We start from the raw sequence: 23,126 nt of genomic DNA on the forward strand, positions 1-23,126 counted from the left end.
AAACAAACACACACCATACATAAAAACACATACACCACATAAACACACACACCACAAACATAAACATACACACATCACACACACACACATACAAACATCACATAAACACACACACCATACACATAACATACACACACATACACATACACCCCACTGAGGGTGAATTTAGCTAAAACATGAGGTCCTGAACTGGAATAATAGCCCCACTGTATTTGACTTCACTACAATGTATGTGGAGTCTTTTTAACTAAGCACCACGTTTCCAGAAGACTGTGTGTGTGTTTGTGCATGTGTGTAGCCATGCCTGGATAAGCAGGCCCTCTAATCTTGCTACAACATCATACTCACCTCTCTCCATCCCCAGATATTAGGGATCTCGGGTCCAGACTCAGTTTCTGGACTCCCACTCCTTCCCTTCGATGCTACGACTCATGATGACAGACCAGACACATATACTAACTCATGACCCTGAAGTTCTGCTGCCTCAGCTATCGACCTCCGAAATGCCAGTCCTGGCTGGCCGTCCTGGGTCAGGAGTGGGGTGAAGGGAACAGCAGCCTGTGCTCCTAAGTTTTGGGTATGGCAGTTTGGGATGGCACCAGGGTGGTAAGGAGGCAGAAAGCCCGGAAGGAGAAAGCACTTGGGAGCCAGGCCCTGGGGACACTGGAGAGATGGGTAAAGATCTTCACCTTTTAAGTGTGAAATGTCAGTGTGTACAAACACACTGGACAGGTTTTAAACCACATTGGCATGAATGAAGAATGTCAACACTGCTTTGTTTCTAGATACTGCAGAATAAAAACATAAACAGACTCATAACATATGAGAGGTAAAAGAATCCACAAAGATCTTCCAACTCCATCTTACTGACGAAGAAAAGGAGGTTGAGGTTCATGTAACTTGTCCAAGTCAGAGAATGACAGAGGTGGCTTAGAACATGGTTCTCCCGATTTCCAGCCCATTTCTCTCTAAACTCCACTGTGAAAAAAGAAAAATGTAAAACTCATTTGCCTATATATGAGCAAAGCTAAAAGTAATGAGTAATAATAATTGCTTTCCATCTATGGCTAAATATACAGCAATCTCAGGCATATCATTAATATGTGTCAGATTCACTTTAATCTTTTGCAAGCAAAGCAATTCTAAACCCAGGGCCAGCTACATGATTTGCAGAGTGCAGTGCAAAATGAAAAGGCAAGACCCTGGCCAGGGGCAGGGAAGTCAATCTTTCCTTCCCATGGCCCACCACCACAACCCATGGCAGATGGGTGACCCCCAAGGAATTGCAAATACCACACCAGGATATGTTTGGTACCTGAATGGGAAGTAGATGAGCGGTCCCCCTCCAAGTTGTCTGTCAAATGCCAGCTTGGGATAGGGAGCACCACTGCCATGCCTCATCCCAAGACACTGTGGGACACACACCCAGCCCTGAACCTCCCCACATGTGTGCTCAGGCTCCCCTGGGGGCAGAGGGCAGCCAAGGAACACAGACCTCCCCTCATTGGTGTGACCCGGTCACTGCCCCACACAGGGTCACAGTGATAGTGGGTCAGCATGGACAGTGGGACGCCAGGTGGGACCAGGGCACCAAGGGGCTAGGGAGAAAGTGGCGGAGACCCTATCCCGGGAAGGCAGGGAGGTGGCAAGAGGCAAGACCACGTGTGAACTGAGGCTCCGGGCCCCTGGCATATGCTCCATCATCCCATCAGACTTCACTTACAAAGCACAAATCAAAGATAAAAACATTAAGAATTTCAAGACGAGCCAGCACTGATGGCCTCGTAGTTAAAGTTCGGTGTGCTCCTCTTCGACGGCCTAGGTTCAGTTCCCGGTGTAGAACGACACCACTCATCTGTCAGTAGCCATGCCGTGGCAGTGGCTCACACAGAAGAACCAGAAGGACTTGCAACTAGAATCTACAACTATGTACTGGGGCTTTGAGGAGGGAAAAAAAAAAGAAAGAGAGGAAGATTGGCAACAGATGTTAGCTGAGGGTGAATCTTTCCCAGCAAAAACAAAACAAAACACCAATTCCCCTGGGCCAATCAAACTTTAAAAAAAGAAAAAAAAGAATTTCAAGATGGCTACCGCAGAGCACTAAACCCAAAGCACAGAACTCTTCTGAGTATGGCTCTGTGTGACTGCACTAGTCACACGCCATGAGGCCAGCCCTAACTAGACCTTACTGATGTGTGGACAATCTGCTGCTGCTCACACAGCATAACTAACTGCTTGTAGCCTGAAAGACCTAGAGGATCACTGTGCAGGTAGGCTAATGAATGGACACTGTATTAATCTGCTAGGGCTGCCATAACAAAGTACCACAGGCTGAGTAGCTTAAACAACAGAAATTTATTTTCTCACAGTTCTAGAGGCTAGAAGTCTGGGGTCAAGATGTGGGCTGGGTTGGTTCCTTTGAGGGCTGGGAAGGAAGAATCGGTTCTAGGCCTCTTTCCTTGGCTTGTAGATGGCCATCCTCCCTGAGTCTTCACATGGTCTTCCCTCTGTGCATGTCTGTGCCCAAATTTCCTCTTCTTTTAAGGACACCAGTCATATTGGATTAGGGCCTACCCTGATGACTTTATTTTAATTTAATTACCTCTTTAAAGACCCTATCCCCAAATATAGTCACATTCTGAGGTACTCAGGGTTAGGACTTCAACATACGAATTTTGGGAGGACACAATTCAATCCACAGCAGACACCATTCCTCGAACGCTGGATATTCTGTAGAAGAGATCTCAGGGAAAATGGCTCCGTAAAAATCTATACCCAGTCTATGGCTAATCCCAGGGCAGCCTTCTCTAACCCTCCTGATCACATCAAGTTCCTCTGCTGTACACTCTTACAGCATTCCTCACAATGCTCATATATACTATTTTTATAATTGTTGTTTAAGTTCCCTCCCACTAGACTGTAAGTCTGTGAGGGCAAGGTCCAACTTGGCACATTCAGAGTTGTGTCCCTTAGTATTTGGCTCATAGAAAGCACCAAACTAATATTTCCTGAAGGAAGGAATGTCAATCAATGACACATAAATGAATGTAAAAAAATTCTGGGACTTCCTAATCTTTGGTTTATTGGCTCAGAAAGCACTCTAGGGATCTGCTTTTCTGCCTTTGGAGGAGAGGATCTAGAGCATAAAGTGCATTAATAATTTCCTCAAGTACTTGATTTCAACTCTAACAAGTAAACTTCCTTCCCCATAAAGAAATAATTTTATGCTTATTTATGAGATTTCCAGCTGCTGCACAGAAACGGGACCGTGTGGGGGTGGCAATGTTTGTTTTCTCAAACACTGGCATTAATCTAGCTGTGGGACAAACACATAATTAACATTAAATGCTGCCAAAAGAACACATTTGCCTTGCCTTAGTGACTCAGAGCACTCTGGAATGCTTAGACCCCAGCCCAGGTGAGATGGGTGTCTACTCAGACCTGCAGGACCCCACTGCAAATGCACATCATTCACTCATTCAATGGACAAACATTTAGCAAACAATTATTATGCATCAGACACTGGGCTTGATACTTAGGATACAAGTGTCCCTGATACTTAGGATACAAAGATGAGTTTAGTGGTGGAAATAGAATACAAGGTCAACAGGATAATCACTGATGATGCTGAGATTCATTCATTTATTTACTCATTCCTTCATTCCACATTTATAGATGCTTGCTATGGCAGGTTCTGCCCTAGGCAGTGGGGATACAGCAGAGAACAAAAACGAAGAAGTGTTTGTCCTCGTGGAGTTTACATTCAAGTTGAGGGAAGATAGAAAAAAAAAACAATAAATAGATACAATAACATCAGATGGTGACAAGTGCTGTGAAAAAAAATAAAGCAGGATAAACTGTTTATAAAGGCACCAAGGGAAAGCTAAGTTAGAGTGGTCAGGAAAGGCTTCTCTTACTGGCTGATTTTGAGCAGAGACCCGAATAGCATGAGAGAATGAGCCATGAAGAAATCTGGGGTAGGAGTGTTCCAGGCAGAGAGAACAGTGAGTGCCAAGGCCCTGAGGTGATGCCACTTCGAGGAACATTAGGAAGCAGGGAAGGAGGGAAGGAGGGAGAGAGTGGTAAGAGGAAAGGTAGAAGGCAACCAGGGGCCACACAAAGTGCAGAGTGAGCTCAGGAAAGGGGCACTCAGTCCTCCTAGAGTAGTCCATGTAGGGGAGGCAACCTTACAAGGAGGTAGCATTTGAAATGAGACTGAAAGGATGCCAGAAATTTGCCTAGTGGACTGGCTGAGAATGTGTCCTCCCACTCCCCGCAGAAAGCTGAAAACCATTTGTGCTCTAAGTTCAGACAGCAGCACTCGGTGCGCTAGTGTGGCTGTGGCCGACTGACTCAGCCCTCTCATCTTGCAAGGCCTCTGCTCTTCTTTACCTCTGCCTGGAGGGCACCCTGCTCCTCCCTACCTGATGGCCCTCTCAGGCCTCCAGCTCTACAGCTCTGCCTGGGTCAGTATTATGTTCGCCATTCCATCCCCAGTTCCTAGAGTAGTCCCAGGCACAGGGTAAGAGCTTGTTGAGTAAATGAATGTCACTTGCTTTCTCTTATCCATCTATCTGTCCATCCAACCATCCATCCTTCCATCTATCCATCCTCTTCTTTTTCTAAAATAAGAATGTGAAGTAGTCACTTTCAGCTACACCTCAGGTCACAAGTCCCAACCATTGCCACATTTGTCTCTTGCATATTCCTCTTCAACAGCGACACATCCGAGTATACACTACATTTCTTCCGGAAAGCATGGGTATTCTCAGGGGTTAAACTGCTCCATATAGGTAAAATATGAGTAGCCAATAAGCTACGAAATGCATCATAGATGGTCAGTAAGCTCAATACTTATCTAAGTTCAACATTTTTGATTCCTACTCTGGCCAGGAACTGCCAGATCTTGGGGACACACCTGCAAATAAGCAAACATGATTCTTGTCCTCATTGAGCCTATTGCCTAGAGAAGGACACAGAGAGATATCCATCATATGATAAAGCCTGTAGGTAGGGGAAGTAGCTGGTGTTAAGTTACAGGAGAGACAGCTAACGCAGACTGAGGGGCAATCAAGAGGGTTTTCTAGAGAAAGCCAAGCGTGACTCCTAAAGATGAACAGAAGGAACTCAGTAAAGCATTTGGGGAGAATAAGTTTCAGGCAGAAAGAATCTAAGTGCAAAGCCTCGAGGCAATGAAAAGCAAGGCTTCCTTGGGGAATGAAAACTAGCTCAGGATGGCACAGGCTGTATTTGGAGTGATAAGAGGTGTAACTAGAGAAACAGGGCAAGAGTCACAGAGAAGGAGCTCCTAAAACGTATTAAAGGGCTGGGTCTCCCTGAGGGCATGTTGACAGGCTTTAGGCATGGGAGAGATACGATCTGATTTGTGTTCTAGAAATATTTCTCTGACTTGTGATGGGAGAGAACCAGGGCAGGGAGACTAGCTAGGAGGCTGAGCAGTAGTCCAAGTGAGGTTCTGATGCTGAAGCACAGGAAGGCCCTGGGGAAAGGCAGACAATTTAGAAACCTATTTAGGAGGCAGAAATGACAGAACGTGGTAATGTGGCTTGACTGAAGACATGGATGAAAGAAGAAAAACCACACAGGGAGCTCGTTTGGACCTAGAGCTTTGAAGCTAGAGATCGAGTTGTTCAATTTTTTAGGGACAACATCACTGTCTCTTTCAGGCCACTGATGGCTCCAATGATGAGCAGACCAGATTAAGATGGAAAGATCAGACAGCTATCTCAGCTCTCTGCAGGCAGCACGAGGGAGCCAGAAGGTCGATCAGAATAAAATAAGCCCCTTTCTGTCCCCACCCAAAGCACACGGAAGCACAGGAATAACCAAGGGCAAAGCTGGGAGCTACTGCTCCTCAACACACCTTGTACATTTCCCTCCAGAGCTACAGGAAGAGCTTCATAACTAACATCTCATATAACATTTCTTCAGAATTAGGACTTGCTGCCCTACAAGAGAATCATCTTTCGGTCAAAGCTGATCCTTTGTTAATGTTGATCCAAATCCCCTTCCCAGCTTAGAATGCACTCGCCAGTGTTCTCTGCCCTTGCAAATTTCACCCACACTTCAGTGCAGTCCTGGCCACTCTGACAGCATGGGCTCAGCACAGAGCCTCCTGGAGGAGGTACAACAAGCAGGTGCCATGTTTCCTAGGGAAGCTGTTCCCTGTTTGGGGAGTGGAACCTATGCACCTGAAATGATGAAGAAACAAGGCAGAGAGCTGTCAAGTGCTGAGAAATGCAAAGAGAGGGATTACCATGGTGAGGTCTGGTTAATGAATAAAGGCCTTTGACTGGATAAATGAGTATCTCAGAGCTACAGAGCAACTGTGCTGAGGCATCTGGTGCTCTGAGTTCCTATAATCTTGGTCTTGGATTTTACTGAGCAAACAAAACTAACTGGGTTACCATTTTATCTTCCCGTACATTCACACATTAAGTATTTCCCCAAATTCTCTCCAACAGTTGTCTCATCCCTCTCACTGGTAAAAGCTTGAAGCACTTGATCAATCCTCCCACCAGTTCCGAGAGCAGGTTTTAAAAACAATATGCCACTTCGCTAAAAGAAAAAATAAAAAGTATAGAACAACAATTAAAATGGTAACTACCCTCATAGCAACGCAAAGCACAGATCACTGTGGAGTGGCTATAATCACAAGGCAATCAGGTCATCAACAAATTCAAGACAAGTTTCAGGCAGGTTGTACCAAGAAAGCTTGCTGTTTGCCAAGGAAAAAGAATAGTGCGTTTTGGATGCAATATGGAGTATGGTGGTCATTCACAATCTTCCACCAACTGAATTTCCATGAAATCAGAACAAAACTATAAATAACGCCCCCACACTATATCAGATTAGTGATTTGATGTGCTAATTAATTCTAATGAGCTATTGTTAATGTTATTATAATATTTAACATTTGTTAATGTTTAATAGTGTCTGTGCATGCCATTTAAAAAGCAACTCAAAAATTTCCAAAAGACTTAGATACGACATCCACTCGAGACTGATTTCTTACAATGTGGTGGACTAGGTTTTCTGAAAAACTCTCCTAGCATTTAGCCCCTAACAATACTTACAGCATAAAAAAGGGGGAAAATCCTCAGAGACCAAAAATAGAAAAAACAAAAAGAAAAACAAGTAAGCAGAGAGGAAAGCAAAACACGAAGTGTGATGATCTTTTTTATGTGTCAACTAGGCTTGGCTGCAGGCCCCGATTATTCAATAAAACACTAATCTGGGTGTTGCTACGAAGGTATTTTGTAGATGTAATTAAAGTCCATAATTGGCCGTCTTCAAGTAAAGATTATTCTTGATAATCTGATAGACCTCATTCAATCAGATGAAAGACCTTAAGAGCAGAGCTGCGAGGTCCTAGAAGAAGAAATTCTGCCTGTGGAGAGCTGCTTCAGCTCATGCCTGAGAGTTGCAGCCTGCCCTTCTTGATGGCCTGCCCATGGAGTCTGGATTCACCTAGCCAGCCTGCACTATCGTGTACACCAGTTTCTTGCAATAAAACTCTTAATATATATTTCCTACTGGTTCTGCTTCTCGGCTGAACCCTGATTGATGCATGGAGCTAGCTGCTGTCCTGGCGCATCTGTTGCTCCCTACTTTTGCTCTGAAGAGGCAAGTTTAGGACTACATAGGTAAAAAATCAGCTTAGAGACTAAGTAAAAAAGTGAACCAGAAAACAAACAAACAAGTGAGCCAACCTAACTTGGCTCTCTGGGCTTCGACTCTGGGTAGAGGGGAGAAAACTATTCATGGAGAATCTATAGCCACCAGCCATAGATTTGGGGCCCAACTTTACAACAAATATGTAGCTTCAACATTAAGCATAGAGAGATACCACTTCATGTCCACCAGATTGGCAAAATTTATAAGTGAGAACACCAAATATTCAATAAAATATGGAACACTGGGAACTCTCATTCACTGCTCTTAAACATCAACTTGGAAAGCAATTGGTAAAGCAATTGAAAATCATCTGGTAAAGTCACAGATGTATATATCCTATGAGATATTGATTTCATTCCACTACTAGGTATATACCCTTGAAAATCCTATGAACCTGTGTTCTAAGAAACATGTACAAGAATGATATTTGCAACATAATGTATAATAGCCCCAAACTGGAAGCAGTTCAGATCCACTCACAGGAAACTGGATCAAGTGGAAGATTCACATAATGGAGTACTCTACAGCAGAGAAAATGAATGAATTATAGCTACACGCCCTGGCACAAACATAATATGGAGTAACAAAAAGCCCAATACCTGCATTAAGATTCCATTTCACAGTCTTACCATATTAGAAAGATAAAACCAAGACCAGAACCCTAATTACCCATGTCCTATATCCAGGCTGTCAGCTCTTCAGACCAAGAACTAATTCCTACTCACAATTGTACCCATAGAACCTAGGAGAGCACCAGGCATAAAGGAGATACCCAATAGATATTTGTTGAATGAATGAATAAAATTTGAACACAAAAATGAATGACAGGAACCAGATCCTGTGTTTCTACCCTAGAGTCCTGATGCATGAAATCCCACACTCTGACCTTACCTGCCTGGACCCCTTTCTGCCATAGATGACTCTATAGTTGTTGTCACCTGATCCATCAAACTAGTGTTAACTCCCCTTCCCCATCTTCCTAAAACCATCGTTCCCCCAGATGCTTCCATCTAACAGCCACTCAAGTCCCAGTGTGATACACTCTTGCCAAAAAACCTAAGAGAAAGGAGCTTGTCATTGTCAATAAAATGGGGTTTTTGAATTTGCTCCAGACAATTCAGGCAAGCTGTATTTTCCCACCATTTAACATGGATTCCAGAAAGTTGGAGAAAACAAGAACTTTGGCAGGCTCAGCAAACATAAGCTCAGAAAAGCAAACAAAACTACCAAAGAAGTTAAGAACTTGTAGTTCAAATTGATCAAATCAATAACAAAATAGCATCACATTAAAGTCCTGGAAAAAAAGGACTTAATTACTGTCCCAATTGGCCCACATTGATAAGGAACTTATTGTGAAATTCCTGGGCACCTTTCTATGTGGGCAATAAACATAAGTGAAGGGACACATTTTAGGGGAAAGTGATTGATACATTTTCTCTCCTGAATTACTAGAGTACTTTTAAAGTGCATCTTTTCTCAATACCAAGAGTGTTCCTGCTTTGAACATTACAAAGAACAGAAAGCTTTACACAAGTAAAGGTGGTCTTTCTTGATATAATCACAGTAATTCAATCTCACCACATCATCTGACCTAAGTATGGAGTATACTTAATGTTGGCTAATGACATGGCTACTCTTGGCTAATTCCATCATCTCTGCAGGGTAACATGGTATTAGAACACTCCAATTACCTGGCTCATCAGGACCAAGTACCTTTCAACATACAAGAATTTTAAATTCCAAATGTCATGTATACTTTAAGAATATTCACACTCCTATTAGATTATTCTTGAATCTCTAGCTGTCATTTATACATTGAACCATGCTTATTATCTTAGGAAGAGAGATGGTCACAAACAACAGGCATTTCCTCAACATCTAGGAAGCACACATTTCTTTTTTGTTTCTATCAGTGTTATGCAGACTAGAGGCTAGTATACTCTAGTTTCATTTACTCAGCTATGAATCAGAAAACAAAGAAACAAGCAAGCCAAGCTAAACTTCGCTCTCCCAGCTTTGACTCTGGGTACAGCGGAGAAAACTACTCCTGGAGAATCTATAGCCACAAGCCAACTCAGTTTCATTTCAATGATTCACTGCATTTCTACTTTGCATCTAACACTATGTTACAAACCGTGTGGGGAGGGAGTTCCTACTCTAATGGGGCTTTCAAACCAGTCGATGAAACAAGGTTTATATTCAAGGAAGACTTAAAGAATAAACACGAGGGAGTATAAAGCCTGAGGTATAATAGAACCTTGACTTCTGAGCTTGGCTATATTCTAAACACCAACTACCTTGATGCTTTTGAAAATTCACTCCCTTCTCTGAGCCACAATTGCTTCTTTGCTAAAAGAAAGAGGCTGCATTAGGTACCCTCAAAGGTTCTTCCAACAGAGCTGTTCAATTCTGACACTCTGAAGTCTTAGGCAAGTATATAAGAGAGTGTCTTGTAGAAGGTGTATGTGGAGAAATTCACACTGCAAAGACTGTTCCAAGGTGGGTTTAAAGGTTTCATAGTAGTGCATGATATTTGTCAGTCCCACTCTTTTCCTATCCATCCCTTCTGCCTTTGTGACTAAATACGTGCCATTCTCAATTCATTATTAACCAGCTCCACCTCAACAGGGGAGTTAAAAAGAAGAGAAGATATTCAAGGTGGGTGGATGAGGAATAGCCCAACTCATGTCACCAAGCATCTATGCCCACACGAGAAATTATCCAGCCAAATTCACTCACTGTCCTAGTAACCCTCTGTCATAGTGATGACCTAGTGATCCAAAAAACATCCAGCCACACATACAGCGTGTTATCCATCATCCAACGTCTAACAGGAATTGGGCAATTATTCAGGTGACTGGACCAGTGACCAACACAGTCCTAAAAATTCACGCTGAGACTAAGTTCTCTAAATTGGTACCTTAATCCATCAAACCAGCCAGATGATGTGTCTCTTCCCTTCTCTTGGTACTTGCTAGGAGATTTAGACAGTAAGTTATCTAATTTAGGACGAAGTTGCAATAGCTTACCGAAGTTAAGGAATTTAAGTAGCTGTCCATTTTACTGCACAGAAAACATTATTTCTTATTGCTTACATATTCTGCTAAGATCATACAAGAAACTCCCAGGAAAGTCACCATCTATCATAGGGTCTGAGTGAGAAATTACTTGTCCCCTCGTCCTTTCCTTTCATTCTCCTACTCGCAAAGCTCAAGCGCTGAGTCCCCTCAAACCCTTATCAGAATCCATCTTCCCTAATTCCTTCATCGTCTATCAGTTTTCCCCTTGAGGTCCATAATTTCCAAATCCTTAAAACATATAAATGATATTATGAATTCCTTTTGTTAACTGGCCCATTATTTTTTCTCTGAAGAAAGGAGAAACTATACAATATTTAAGAAAATGTCCCAATTTCCAGTGGCCCTTTTATCCAGGATTGTTATCCAATTTCCAGGACTATTATCTCCTACATATTAAAGAGAATGTGGGAGATACAAGGAAATAACTTGGGTCAGTTTATCTCTGAAAATCACCTGAAACTGTTGAGTACAAGGCAGAGAAGAGCACTGCAGATCATTCCCAGGGCACAGGAGTAGGGAGCATACTTCAGTGAACTATAAACAAATGCAGCCAAAAGAAGCTTGGCTGAATTCACCATCTGACAATGTGTTGCTATTTTTTTCAATTTCTCTTCACACATCATTATCAACATCATCAAACATTTAAATTTGCCTACCATGTGCAGATAGGACAAGCTGTCTAGTAATATTCCAGCTTATGTATTATAACACTGCTGATACTGAAGATGGTTGTCATTAATTTAAACTATCTTCCTCTAAGGGATTCAGAAGAGTTTTTTTGAAAAAAACCAATTCACCAATATAAATATCATATGAGTATCATCAACTAACGTGGCAAGGATGTAGGAGATGCTTTTTTCCCTTCCCATTACGCATATGAAGACTTTTGAGTATACAGAAGGGAAATGATTTATACAAGGGTACATGCTTTCTAGCAGCAGAATGGGGAGGAGTTTAGCGGATTTGAAAAAGAACAGGTCATGTTGTAATAAAACAGTAAAAGAACAGAACAAACTCCTCAATGTAGTGAGGAAATTTAAGTCACGATACCCTTTAATCCGCAGGTTGGCTCCTTCATCTCCGGAACTCTCCGCCTCTGCCTCCTGTAAATGATGTGTGGGTGGTACCCTCCCTCAGCCAGTGGATGCTTTTTGACAGGCTCAATGAAAAAGTCTCCATGTGGTAGATGGAAAAATCCAGTCTGTAAATACATTCAATACAAAGGTTTATTTGAATCGATTCTTTATCTATGCAAAGAAAATTAGTAAAGTGAAAATTATATAGATCATGATGATCCCTGAAACTCTTAAGACCAGTGCTTTCAGGGTCTGCCATTTGATCTCACAGAAGAGCTACACATAAATAATTTAATAAAATGTCTTTATAGTCATGGTTATTAAATGTTTGGGGTCATGGATCCCTTTGAGACTCTAATGAAAAAAAGTGCACATATACACATCTATCTAAAATGTAGCAAACAACTTTGCAGGCTCATGAGTCTCCCCCTAAAAACCCATCACTGGATATATATGAATCTTAAATTAAGAGCCAGTGCTTCCTAGTTGCTTATTATGGAGTTGGTACCTACACTCCATATTCCATTGACAATCTTTTGGAACATTTACCTGTGTGTGGGTAGCCCAGTACATGTTCACACAGCTGTTTGACTTGAAGTGTTTAACGCCACTCTCTCTCCAGAAAACAAAGCAATACAACACTAAGTCCTTGATCTGATGTTGAGTTTCCAGGAGTCTATAGTGGAAAGCCCTCTGTCAGTTTCCGGGGAAAAGGGAGCACTCATTTCACAGATGTGGGAGTCTGGATATGCTGGAGAACGCAATGAGTAAGTCTTTTTGGAGGTCAGGTCTAGAAATGGTATATCCTACAACTCTCTTTTCTCTTTAGGAAAATTTCTTAGTCCCATTTGAGGTGCTTAGATACCTCCTTTGCCAGTGGTCTCCTAGGATGGACTTAACTCTCAGGATCTGAATTTTATATCGATGGAAAAAAGGCCTTGCCCTAGATGACCTGCCTGATGCATCATATGGAAGTGATCAGGAGCTCAGACTCTGGAATTAAACTGGGTTCAAATCCCAGCTCCTCCACTTATTAGCTCTGTGACCTTGGGCAAACGACTTGCTCAGTTTCACTTTTCTCAACTGAAAACTGGGGACAATCATGGGTTGCTGTGAAGATTAAATGAGTTAATATACGCAAAGCTATTAGAAAAGGGCCTGGCTCATAGTCTTATCTGTCATCAAACTCTTTCCAGATCTTAGACTTGACGTCATTTCATTGTATTAGGGTCTCCAGAGTCAATACAGCGTTTCAACAAGTATTAAGTTTGCAAAAATAAACCTAGAAACATTGGGGATTTAGGGAAACTGTGAGAGGCTTCCAAAGTTCAAGCCCCCCTCACCATACCACAGCAAGCTCTACTCTGCTCTGCAGAGTCTGAAGACCAGCTGAGCAGCCCCTGCAGTCAGGAGGCAAGAGTGGCTCCTTGAAAGGACGATGGTATCTATTGGACAGCCCTTGGCTAGGGTGTCTTTCCAAAATGTTCGCTTCATTGTAGCTAGTGATATAAACAGATCTTAACATAAGTCTCACAGTTGGCTTTCTATGTTGATTACTGACCTTAAAATATCTTTAATAACAAGGAGAACAGAAAAAAAAAGAACACTTTACTGGGAGTCACAAGAATAGTTGTGTGACCTTGAATAGGTGGCCCAACCTGTGAAATGGAGGTAATGCCTACTACCTCATTGAGTTGTTAGGAGAATCAAGTGAGCTGAAGCTTGCATACATGCCATGCAAACTGCTTTACAAACGCAGGGTGGTAATACTTTAATTACGAACTCCAATAGTGGTTACATCTGACTTCAAATTTGCTGACATTTCTTGGGGGACATGACATTTTTTCTCGGTATCTTTCTCTGAGTAAAAACCTCTGGAACAGGAAGAACTGACAAGGCCCAGATTGCAATAAGAGCTGGAAACAGACTCCATGCAGTGCTAAAACTTGACTCTATTTCTACTTTGAGACAAAGACCAGGGACATGAGGAGAATGTGGGCCTGTTGCTAATGAAGCTCATCTGTTCCATGAAAACAAAGTAGAAGTCAAGGATTCCTCAGGGATGGCTGGTGTGGGGTACCTTTGAGCAACTGCTACCAACTTAATACTGATGTCTTTGGAGGGAAAAAAAAAACACATCACCAGCAAGAAGAAATTATTGGTATTTCTTTAGCCTCAAATTTTGGACCCAGGTGGTACAGAAGAAACAGACGGGACTCCAGTTGAGAACATAATAACCATTTTATGGGCAACATGAATAAGAACTCCTGAAAGCCAGACAAGCATTCCTAAAGGCTTACTTCTATTTGCATTCCTCCACAAGGCCACCCTTGCCAGCATGTGCCCGGAAATCACCTATTCACCTAAATATTTCTCAGAAGCTGGATGGAGACCTAGGAGAGCTGGGTGACTCAGCAGCTGGAGGGGAAGCAGGATACTTGGTCATATGCAAGTAGGGCTGCTGGCCCCAGGATCCCATGTGTGTGTCACAGAGAAGGAAATGGGCAGGAGACGGGATGAAGAGACATCCGCAGGTTTGGGGAGGTGGAAAGATTTCCTAGCTGAGCTCTGCACCTCCTCTCTCTCTCAACATATAAACACAGAGCTTTGTACACCTGGTACCAGGGGGCCACGGTTTATTGGTCTCTTCTCACCTAAGTGGAGCCAAGTCATGCTGAAGAATCACGTATGGTTTGCTTTCCAAAGGAAGGACTGGCTCCATGCTGTCCCTGAAGCTAACTGCCCAAGAGAATCACCTTTTTCTATGACCAGTTCTGGATTTGAACCAAAGAAGGCACTCTTCATTCCAATCTTCTCTACAACCTGGTCACCCTTCATATCTTTGAGGGAGAATGGGAATGGACTTGAGGAAAAAGTATCCAATTCACTGGGGGCTTGTAGTCTGTTCCCAGAAGAACCAGGGCAGAATGAGCCCCAAGCAGAAGCTCAGAAAGACAAATTTGCCCTTTTACCTCCTCTGTCATCTACTCTGTCTCCTCCCAGTATCCAGCAGTCTCAGCACACTACAAATTCTTTTTTGAAAATAAACTCATCTCCTAGTTTTAACTAATTTATAAATATCTGTGAATGCTTCCCAGGGCTATCTTCTAGGAATTGTTTTAAATAAACTTTGTTTTGAAGCACTATAAACATACAGAAAGATATACAAATCGTAACTGTAAAGTCCCATAAATCGTTCATAGAGGGAACACCTAGATGGAGAAACAGAACATTCTCAGCAGCTGAGAAACTCCCTGTTCCCTCTCCCAGTCAATACCATCCCTCAAGGATAAATGTTATTCTGATTTCTAACACTAATAAATTAGTTTTAAGCCTAGCCTTAATTTCTTTCTTTCTTTCTTTTTTTTTTTTTTGTGAGGAAGATCAGCCCTGAGCTAACAGCCATGCCAATCCTCCTCTTTTTGCTGAGGAAGACCGGCCCTGAGCTAACATCTATCGGCAATCCTCCTCTGTTTTTTTTTTTCCCCTTTTCTCCCCAAAGCCCCAGTAGATAGTTGTATGTCGTAGTTGCACATCCTGCTAGTTGCTGTATGTGGGACGCGGCCTCAGCATGGCCAGACAAGCAGTGTGTTGGTGCGTGTGCCGGGATCTGAACCCGGGCCCCCAGCAGCGGAGCTCACGCACTTTACCGCTAAGCCACGGGGCCGGCCCCAAGCCTATCCTTGATTCTTTACAGGAAGCATTACTTGAGATAAAAAAGAAAAAATGTCTACTAGTTCATTTCAAGAGTTAGGGATTGACCAATGGAAAAGATTTTAAGGCAGGTGGATTTCATGAGTTCCATTTATTGGGCTCTTCATATTGCTTCCTACTCATCAGGCAAGCCCAGCTGGTGGGAATGACACAAAGGGCTGAGGTACCTTGGCATGAGTCAGTTGCATTGAACTTCTACTGCTCTCTGCTAAGGAAAGGTGGAGAAGGACCTTCAAAGGCTTTTTAAACCAATTTATTTTTCCTAGTCTCAGACTGAGAATAGTTGCCTACAATCTCTCCTCCTCCTTCTCAACTCTCATCGGTGTTAGTCATCTTGATGTACTTGACATTATACTTCAGTTAGTGCAATGATTAGGAGTTCAGTGAGAAACTGGCAGCATCTTACAAGGAATTTGTGACTAGAATATTCTAGAATCAGAAGGCCTAGAGACTTTGAAGAGTCATCTAATCTATGTTGTCATGCCTTCCTAAGGACCACAGGTAAAACCTAGCAGACTGAAGAGTAAAAACCAATGGTATTATAAAAGACAGGAGGGAATTACCAAATCAATTCCAACACTCAGGGCCCTACATTGCACAACTCAAGGGGGTGCTGTTCACATAGGAAAAAAACTGTGAATGGTGTCCCTGGAGTTATGCAACGAAACAGTGCTGCCAAAACTCATCAACCTAGAAAGAAATTCCTTCTCATTTGAAAATTTCAGAAGTTACCAGATCAATTTGTTTCTTCCCATGGTGATGATGACAACATGATCAACACATTCTGAAATCAAGAACAGAAAAAAATTGGTTTGGGATAAAGAGGTAGCCAAGATACTCAATTATAGTGCATGGATCACTGGAAAATGCACCACCTGTTCCCCAGTATATGCACAGGAAAAAGGATAACAATCACACCCCCAAAATCATCCTTATCAAGTATCAATCTGTATCTATCATATGGCCAGTCCTGTGCTAAGAACTCTAAGATGGGTAGTGACCGTTGCCCTCAAGGTTTACCACCCAGCCAAGAAGACAAGACTGATATCCATAAAACAGTAGAAAGGGGACAGCAAAGCCCTAACATTTGTGTGTTTAAAGGGGCTTAGTACTCACGTGACCTGAGGGACCAGTCCACAGCCTCTGGTGGCACTGGGCCTGGAGCCCAAACCTAGATCCCTATATCACAGACCCTTCCCCAGTGCACACGGCACCCTTGCGGGAGGTGAGGAAAGGTCCCTCCCTAGGTGCTACAGATTCCAGTGCTGTGGTTCAGAGAAGACACAGGGCAGTGAGGGTGGATGCTTTTAGAGGGCAAAGGCAGAAGACTGAACTTCTATAGTCTCCAAAACACTAGGCACAGTCCTAAAGTCATGACAGCCTCTCAGAGTTACTAACTTTCTTGTTGCTGGTTTGTTTGCAACTTTCTTGTTGCTGCTTTTTCTCATTGAATACGTAGCCAGGACACTAAGTCAGAAGTCAAGGGATGACAGAAGCCTCAGAATACAGAGCCGTGAGAACACAGGGAAGACTCCTCCAGGAATACCCCACCCTCTGCCGTGATGCCCAGAGCTCCCTGACTGGCCCCCATAGAGCCAAAGGGGAAAATGGCTAGTAACTCATGTAACTAGTAACTCATGTGGTTTAAGGAGATAAAGCCTAAGCCAGCAAGACATTCTCTGGTGCGTCCACCTGGTAGTTACCATGTGCCAAGCAGCTGGTTATAACATACAGAAGATCTGGTCCCTACCTCCCAGAATACTGCTGTCTAATAGAACTTCCTGTGATGATGGACATGTCCTATATGTGCACTGTCCAATTCAATAGCGACTAGCCACATGTAGCTACTGAGCACTTGAGATGTGGCTAATGCAACAGAGGAAATGAATTTTTAATTTCATTTAACTTTAATTATTGTCTTAAATTTAAACAGCACAGGTGGTTAATGGCTACCATAATGAACTGCATATTTCTAGAAACTGGCTGACTAGTGAAGAAGAGAGATCCATAAGCATATTCATCATACAATGATGAATGCTGTACTCAAAGGCAAATTTGAGGATTTGCCTTAGAAGAAAAACAAACTGCAAAAATGTGACATTTCACTATAACAGTTTGTTTTCTGTGAGCAGGCAAATCAGGAGCCAGCTTGGAAACACCAATATACTGCACACAGACTTCAGAGAATTGAAAGAGGCGACTAGGTATAAAAAATGCAACATTTGCCAAAATTAAAATGAATCATCATCAGGAGCAAATTTGGCAGGACAAGGGATGTGTGAGTAGGCTTTCATTGTCCTGAGGCCAGAATGGAACGGGTGTGGATGTCCCAGCAGGAGCCTGGGACTGGGGTTGTGATCATCAGAATTGGAAGCCAGGCTCCACTTCTAGAGGGAGTCGTCCCCCTGAGAGCCCTGGAATATGAACCTGCATGTCCTCATATCTCTGTGAAGCTCTTCAGAGGAGCCTGCCACAACCCTAATCTACACAAGACCACATCCCACTCACTGGCTGGCAGTTCAGTGTATGTAGTAGAAAAAAAATATCCCTTCATTGAAAAACTGATGAAATGGATTCCAAAAATATATAAGATCAAAAAGTTATGACAGGGTTTAATAAAAATAGCATGAGCTATGTGATCTTGGTCAAATTAGTTAATACATTGGGCCCCAGTTTTCTTTTGTGTTTTGCTCGGAAAGATTCACCCTGAGCTAACATCTGTTGCCAATCTTCCTCTCTTCTCTTTTTCCCTCCCCAAAGCCCCAGTACATAGTTGTATAATCTAGTTATAAGTCCCTCTAGTTTTTCTACGTGAGCTGCCACCACAGCACGGCTACTGACAGAGGAGTGGTGTGGTTCTGCGCCCAGGAACCAAACCCAGGCCACTGAGGCAGAGCACGCTGAACTTTAACCACTAGGCCATCAGGGCTGGTTCAAGCCCCAGTTTTCTGATTTGTAAAATGGAGCAAAATCTATCTTAATTTACAGGATTGTAACTATCAGCGATGCTGTGTGTAAAATGCCTAGCAGAAGGCTTGGCATATGGTAGATAATAAATGCATGGTAGCTCATTTTATCATAGCATCATCCACAGTGAACACTATATAAAGTGGTGATTGACAGTAAGTACTTTCAAGTCCGACTGCTTGGTTCATCTCTTAGCTGCAAGTAACTTAACTTCTCTGGGCCTCAGTTTCCTCATCTGAAAAATATGAATAGTGATAGTAACTTGTTAACAACTTAGTAAAAGTTGTCATGTGTATTAAATGAGTTAATGTAAGCACTTGGATGAGTGTCAGCACATAGTAACTGCCTAATAAGTATTAGCTATTAGTTATTATGACGGTCTAAGGAACATTCCCCCAGATGCCTGATGTGATGGTTAATTTTTTGTGTCAACTTAGATGGCCATGGGGTGCCCATATTAAACATTATTTCTGGGTGTGTCTGTGAGGGTGTTTCCAGGTGACATTAGCTTTTGAATTGGTAGACTCAGTAAAGTAGACTGCCCTCCTCAATGTGGGTGGGCATCATCCAACCCCAGGCCAGATCTTGTCTAGCCCTCAGACTGGGATTTATACCACCAGCTCCCCTGATTCTCAGGCCTTCAGACTCAGACTAAATCACACCTTGGCTTTCCTGGTTCTTCAGCTTGCAGATAGCAGATCGTGGGGCTTCTCAGCCTCCATAATCATGTGAGCCAATTCTTCATAATAAATCTCCTTGTGTGTAATAAACATCTGTGTGCGTGTGTGTGTGCGTGCGCGCACGTGTGCATATTACATTAATTAGAGGAGAATCAGTGGTGACCGGGTGTACACTAAGTTGTCTGGAAAAATCTGAAAGGAGACAGAATTAATAGATTTCTCTTTTGGAGGCCTTCTAATCAAACCTCCAACACAATGGAGTCATTTCCTCAACCTGGGAGGTTGGTTTTCAGGGCATCTTTCAAGAAGAATCAAGCCCAGTTCCCAAAATGGGATTTCTTCAAATGAATTAAGGCTGAAATCTTCAGTAAACTTAATTTCCAAGTCTATAGGTCAACCGTGGATGCCAAGTTCTGGCTTCCTCTCTTTTCTACTAGAAACAGAATCTACAGCACAGTTGGTTTTCCTCTAGTGGAAAAAGCCCGACTTTAGAGACAGGGCTGAGTTCAACACTCAACTCCAGCACTAACAAGCAATGTAGCTTTGCATAAGGATTTTGGTCTTTCTGAGCCTCAGTTTCTTCATCTGTAAAATGATAATGACAATATGTTCTCCACTGAGGAGTTTTGGTAAGAACTGAATAAGGTAATATATAAAAGTGACCCCAAACAGTGCCTGGCTTTCAGTAAATGCTGCCATCTCTATGGATTTCCTCAAGGTGATGGTGGTTGGACTCTTCCCTGTGACCAAATCAATCATTTCCTCATCTTGCAGCATGATTAACATAGTTGTTTATTTCTGGAAGTACTCAGTTTTTGGTTCCAGGAGAAAATTTTTGGCTCCCATAAGGGTAGAAAAGTTGTCTTTTAATTAATCATCTTTGCTTCTCACTTGATAGTACTTGAACTGAGCACATTTATTCAACTATAACTCCCAAGAGCTGTTCCCACAGATTCACTAACTATTAGATTAAGAGTAAGTCCTTGATAGAAGGACAGCTGCTCAGCCCAATAAAGTGGACCTTTAGAAATTAAAAATGTAACCACCAAAGAGAATGAGGCATCAGAGGACCCGCTTATCTCTAATTTTAGTGTGCAAAAGAATCATATGCAGGGCTGGCCCCGTGGCTTGGCAGTTAAGTGCGAGTGCTCAGCTGCTGGCGGCCCGGGTTCGGATCCCAGGCGCGTACCAACGCACCGCTTCTCCGGCCATGCTGGGGCCGTGTCCCACATACAGCAACTAGAAGGATGTGTGCAGCTATGACATACAACTATCTACTGGGGCTTTGGGGGAATAAATAAATAAATAAAATTATAAAAAAAAAAAAAAAGAATCATATGCAAAGCTTACTAAAAATGCATAGACCCAGGAGCCTTGCCCAGAGATTCTGATTAGTAACTCTAATGGGGTACCCAGGAATCTGCATTTTAACAAGCACCCTGGGGTTTGATGTAGATAATCATGTATCATACTTGAAAAACACTACACTGTTCCATCAGGTGGTGCTTGTTTTTACGTTCCCCCATCGTCAAACCAACACGACACTAAGGATATGGGGAAATACTAGTAACGACCCCAGTTAAATGCTTAGTTCATCTCAATCGAAAGAAGTTTCAGCTGTAATGACTGCTGATTGCAGTTTGCGAAGAATATTCCCTTGAATCTGAGGTTCACAGAGAGTGCCCATAATGTCTTGGCAGATCAGGGCAATTAAAAGATGCCCAAAAAAAGTTTAAAACATTCTAGGAAGTAGATACCCCAGTTGAATAAATGTTTTGGATTTGAAACGTAAAATAAATATGAAATAATTTCACATCAAGAAGAAGAGGGGCAGTCTGAAAGAAGCCAGCCTGACACAAATGCTGAAGAACCCTACCAAACCTATTATTCTCAAAAACTAAAAAAAGGAATTTTCATTACATCTCAAAACCACGTGTTTCTAGATAAGCCAACAAAATTAAGGCGCCTTAGCTAAGAGACACAGTAGCAACTAAAAACTGATCAGAATTTCTCTCTCACTGTCTTCAGCGATGGGGTGGGAGCCTCATAGATGACAGTGCCTTAAAAAATAGTCTCTCTAGTCCTGAGCAAAAAGAAGGATATCAGAGATTTAAGGTCATTTCTGACTACTTCTCCTTCTCCCCATAACCTTCTAACAGAAAAAAATTTCTGTTTCTCAGAATTTTTCTATGTCTGCTTAATTTTTTGGTCCCTCTAAGCAGCAATCTATATTTGTCATCACCAGAAAATGAGGAGTCCAACTAAAAGGAAGGCGAAAAAAATTGCTAAAAATTGGAAGCTCAGGAAACCTGTTAGTAGGGAGAACAATGGGAGAGAATGAGCTTCAAAAAGTGAAAGCACTTTCTCCCAGGGGGAGCAGAAAACCATTATGGCGGATTTCATCAAGACACAGTACTATTTTTTCACGATGCCCCAGATCATCATCCTCAAACCAGAAGCCATCCTCCACTGTAAGGATGCAAAAAGCCCCTCCTGGGCTGTGGAGAACAAGGCCCTGGTCCCGCTTCTCCCAACCTGATGGGTGACAATCCCTAATGGATGAGAGCTCCCACCCCTGGAGAGAAGAGCACAGCAGCCAATCAAGACAGTTGCTATGACCATCAAAGTGATTTTGGCCTGAAACACAGCATTCCAAGGATGTTTAACAATGGCTTAGGGTCAAAGGGGGATGCCTTCTCTGGTGGCTTAGTGATGGGAATAGGCGAACCATGAGGGAATTTGATAGCATGTTAACTTCACTGAGTGCCACAGCAGAGAAAGGGGAAAAAAATGAAGATGAGGTCTAGCGTGAGATGTTAAAGACGTGAATGTGGACATTGGTGAATACCTATATCCTCACTACATCTTTAAAACAAAAAGATAAAGAAAGATTTGCCTTCTCGAGGGCTCTTTCATTAAAGAGTAAGTCCACACTCACTGTCTCCACTTTCTATGCTCCACTAAAGTCACAACTATAGTGGAACAAATTTATTTTAGTTATTTGTAATCCCCCACTACTCTGCACTGAGAATAGGCCTGGGAAACTAGTATTTTTTGGCCAAGGGCAAACAAAATCTTCCTACTCAGTAGAATAGATTTTCACATTCCCGAAGACATTAAAGTGGTGTGGGGAAGGGAAATAGCAGCTGAAAAAGTCCTAAATAACTGTTTAAAAAAGAAGGGAGAAGTTGACAGTCCTGGAAATAATCCAGGTGTAGATAAAGCAGCACCTGGAGATGGAGAGGCTGGATGGGAAAGGATCCGTAGAGGAAGCCGCACCAGCTGGCAGCCAAAGTGAACGATTTAAAAAAAGAAAATGTGGATTTCTGCTCGGAGCATGATAAGAAATGTACAATGTAAACTCCTTTATCTTTTTCACGTATGAAATCTTCAGTAAAATAAACATTGTTCTCTGATACTTTGGTGTGACTAGAAGTGCTGTGTCTTCCTTCAAAGATGGCACAGGAAGAAGAAGGGAGGAGAGTCCTTGAGGCAGTACATACAAGGAGTCTCTTTTTCTCTTTAAGTAGAGAGTAAGATCATCTGCTTACAGCAAGTAGGAAAGGCATCTGGGAAACCGCCCTGAGGAATGGCAGAGGGCACCAATCTTTTTTGGACCCCAGTGGGAAGCTCAGCAAGTCAAAGGAAGTGGTAAATAAGGCAAATGCAGAAAAGGTTGTGGTCAGAAAGGGGCATATGAAAGTTTAAGCATTCCGTTTGTAAAGCAAGCCTGGTGTGATAGGCCGAATATGGCCCCCCAAAAATGTCCACATCCTAAACCCTGGAACCTGTGAATATGTTACATTACATGGTAAAAGGGACTTTGCAGATGTGATAGTTAAGGATATTGAGATGGGGAGATTGTTGACTCAGTGTATTCATAAGGGTCCTTATAAGAGGAGGGGGATCAG

At 42.5% G+C, this 23,126-nt stretch overlaps 1 protein-coding gene across 3 annotated transcripts in view; it reads right to left on the reverse strand.

The window, feature by feature from the left end:
* Nucleotides 1-23,126, reverse strand: part of ADAMTS12 (ADAM metallopeptidase with thrombospondin type 1 motif 12) — a 296,380-nt gene that overhangs the window by 167,051 nt on the left and 106,203 nt on the right. For all 3 annotated transcript variants that reach the window (XM_087443173.1, XM_014781569.2, XM_087443172.1), the window contains exon 3: nt 11,829-11,979. In XM_087443173.1, the coding sequence (XP_087299299.1) occupies nt 11,829-11,979 (151 nt within the window). The remainder of the gene's footprint in view (nt 1-11,828; nt 11,980-23,126) is intronic.

This window comes from Ceratotherium simum, chromosome 18 (genome assembly GCF_057802395.1).
Source record: "Ceratotherium simum simum isolate JZ-2026a chromosome 18, ASM5780239v1, whole genome shotgun sequence".
Lineage (NCBI taxonomy): Eukaryota > Metazoa > Chordata > Mammalia > Perissodactyla > Rhinocerotidae > Ceratotherium > Ceratotherium simum.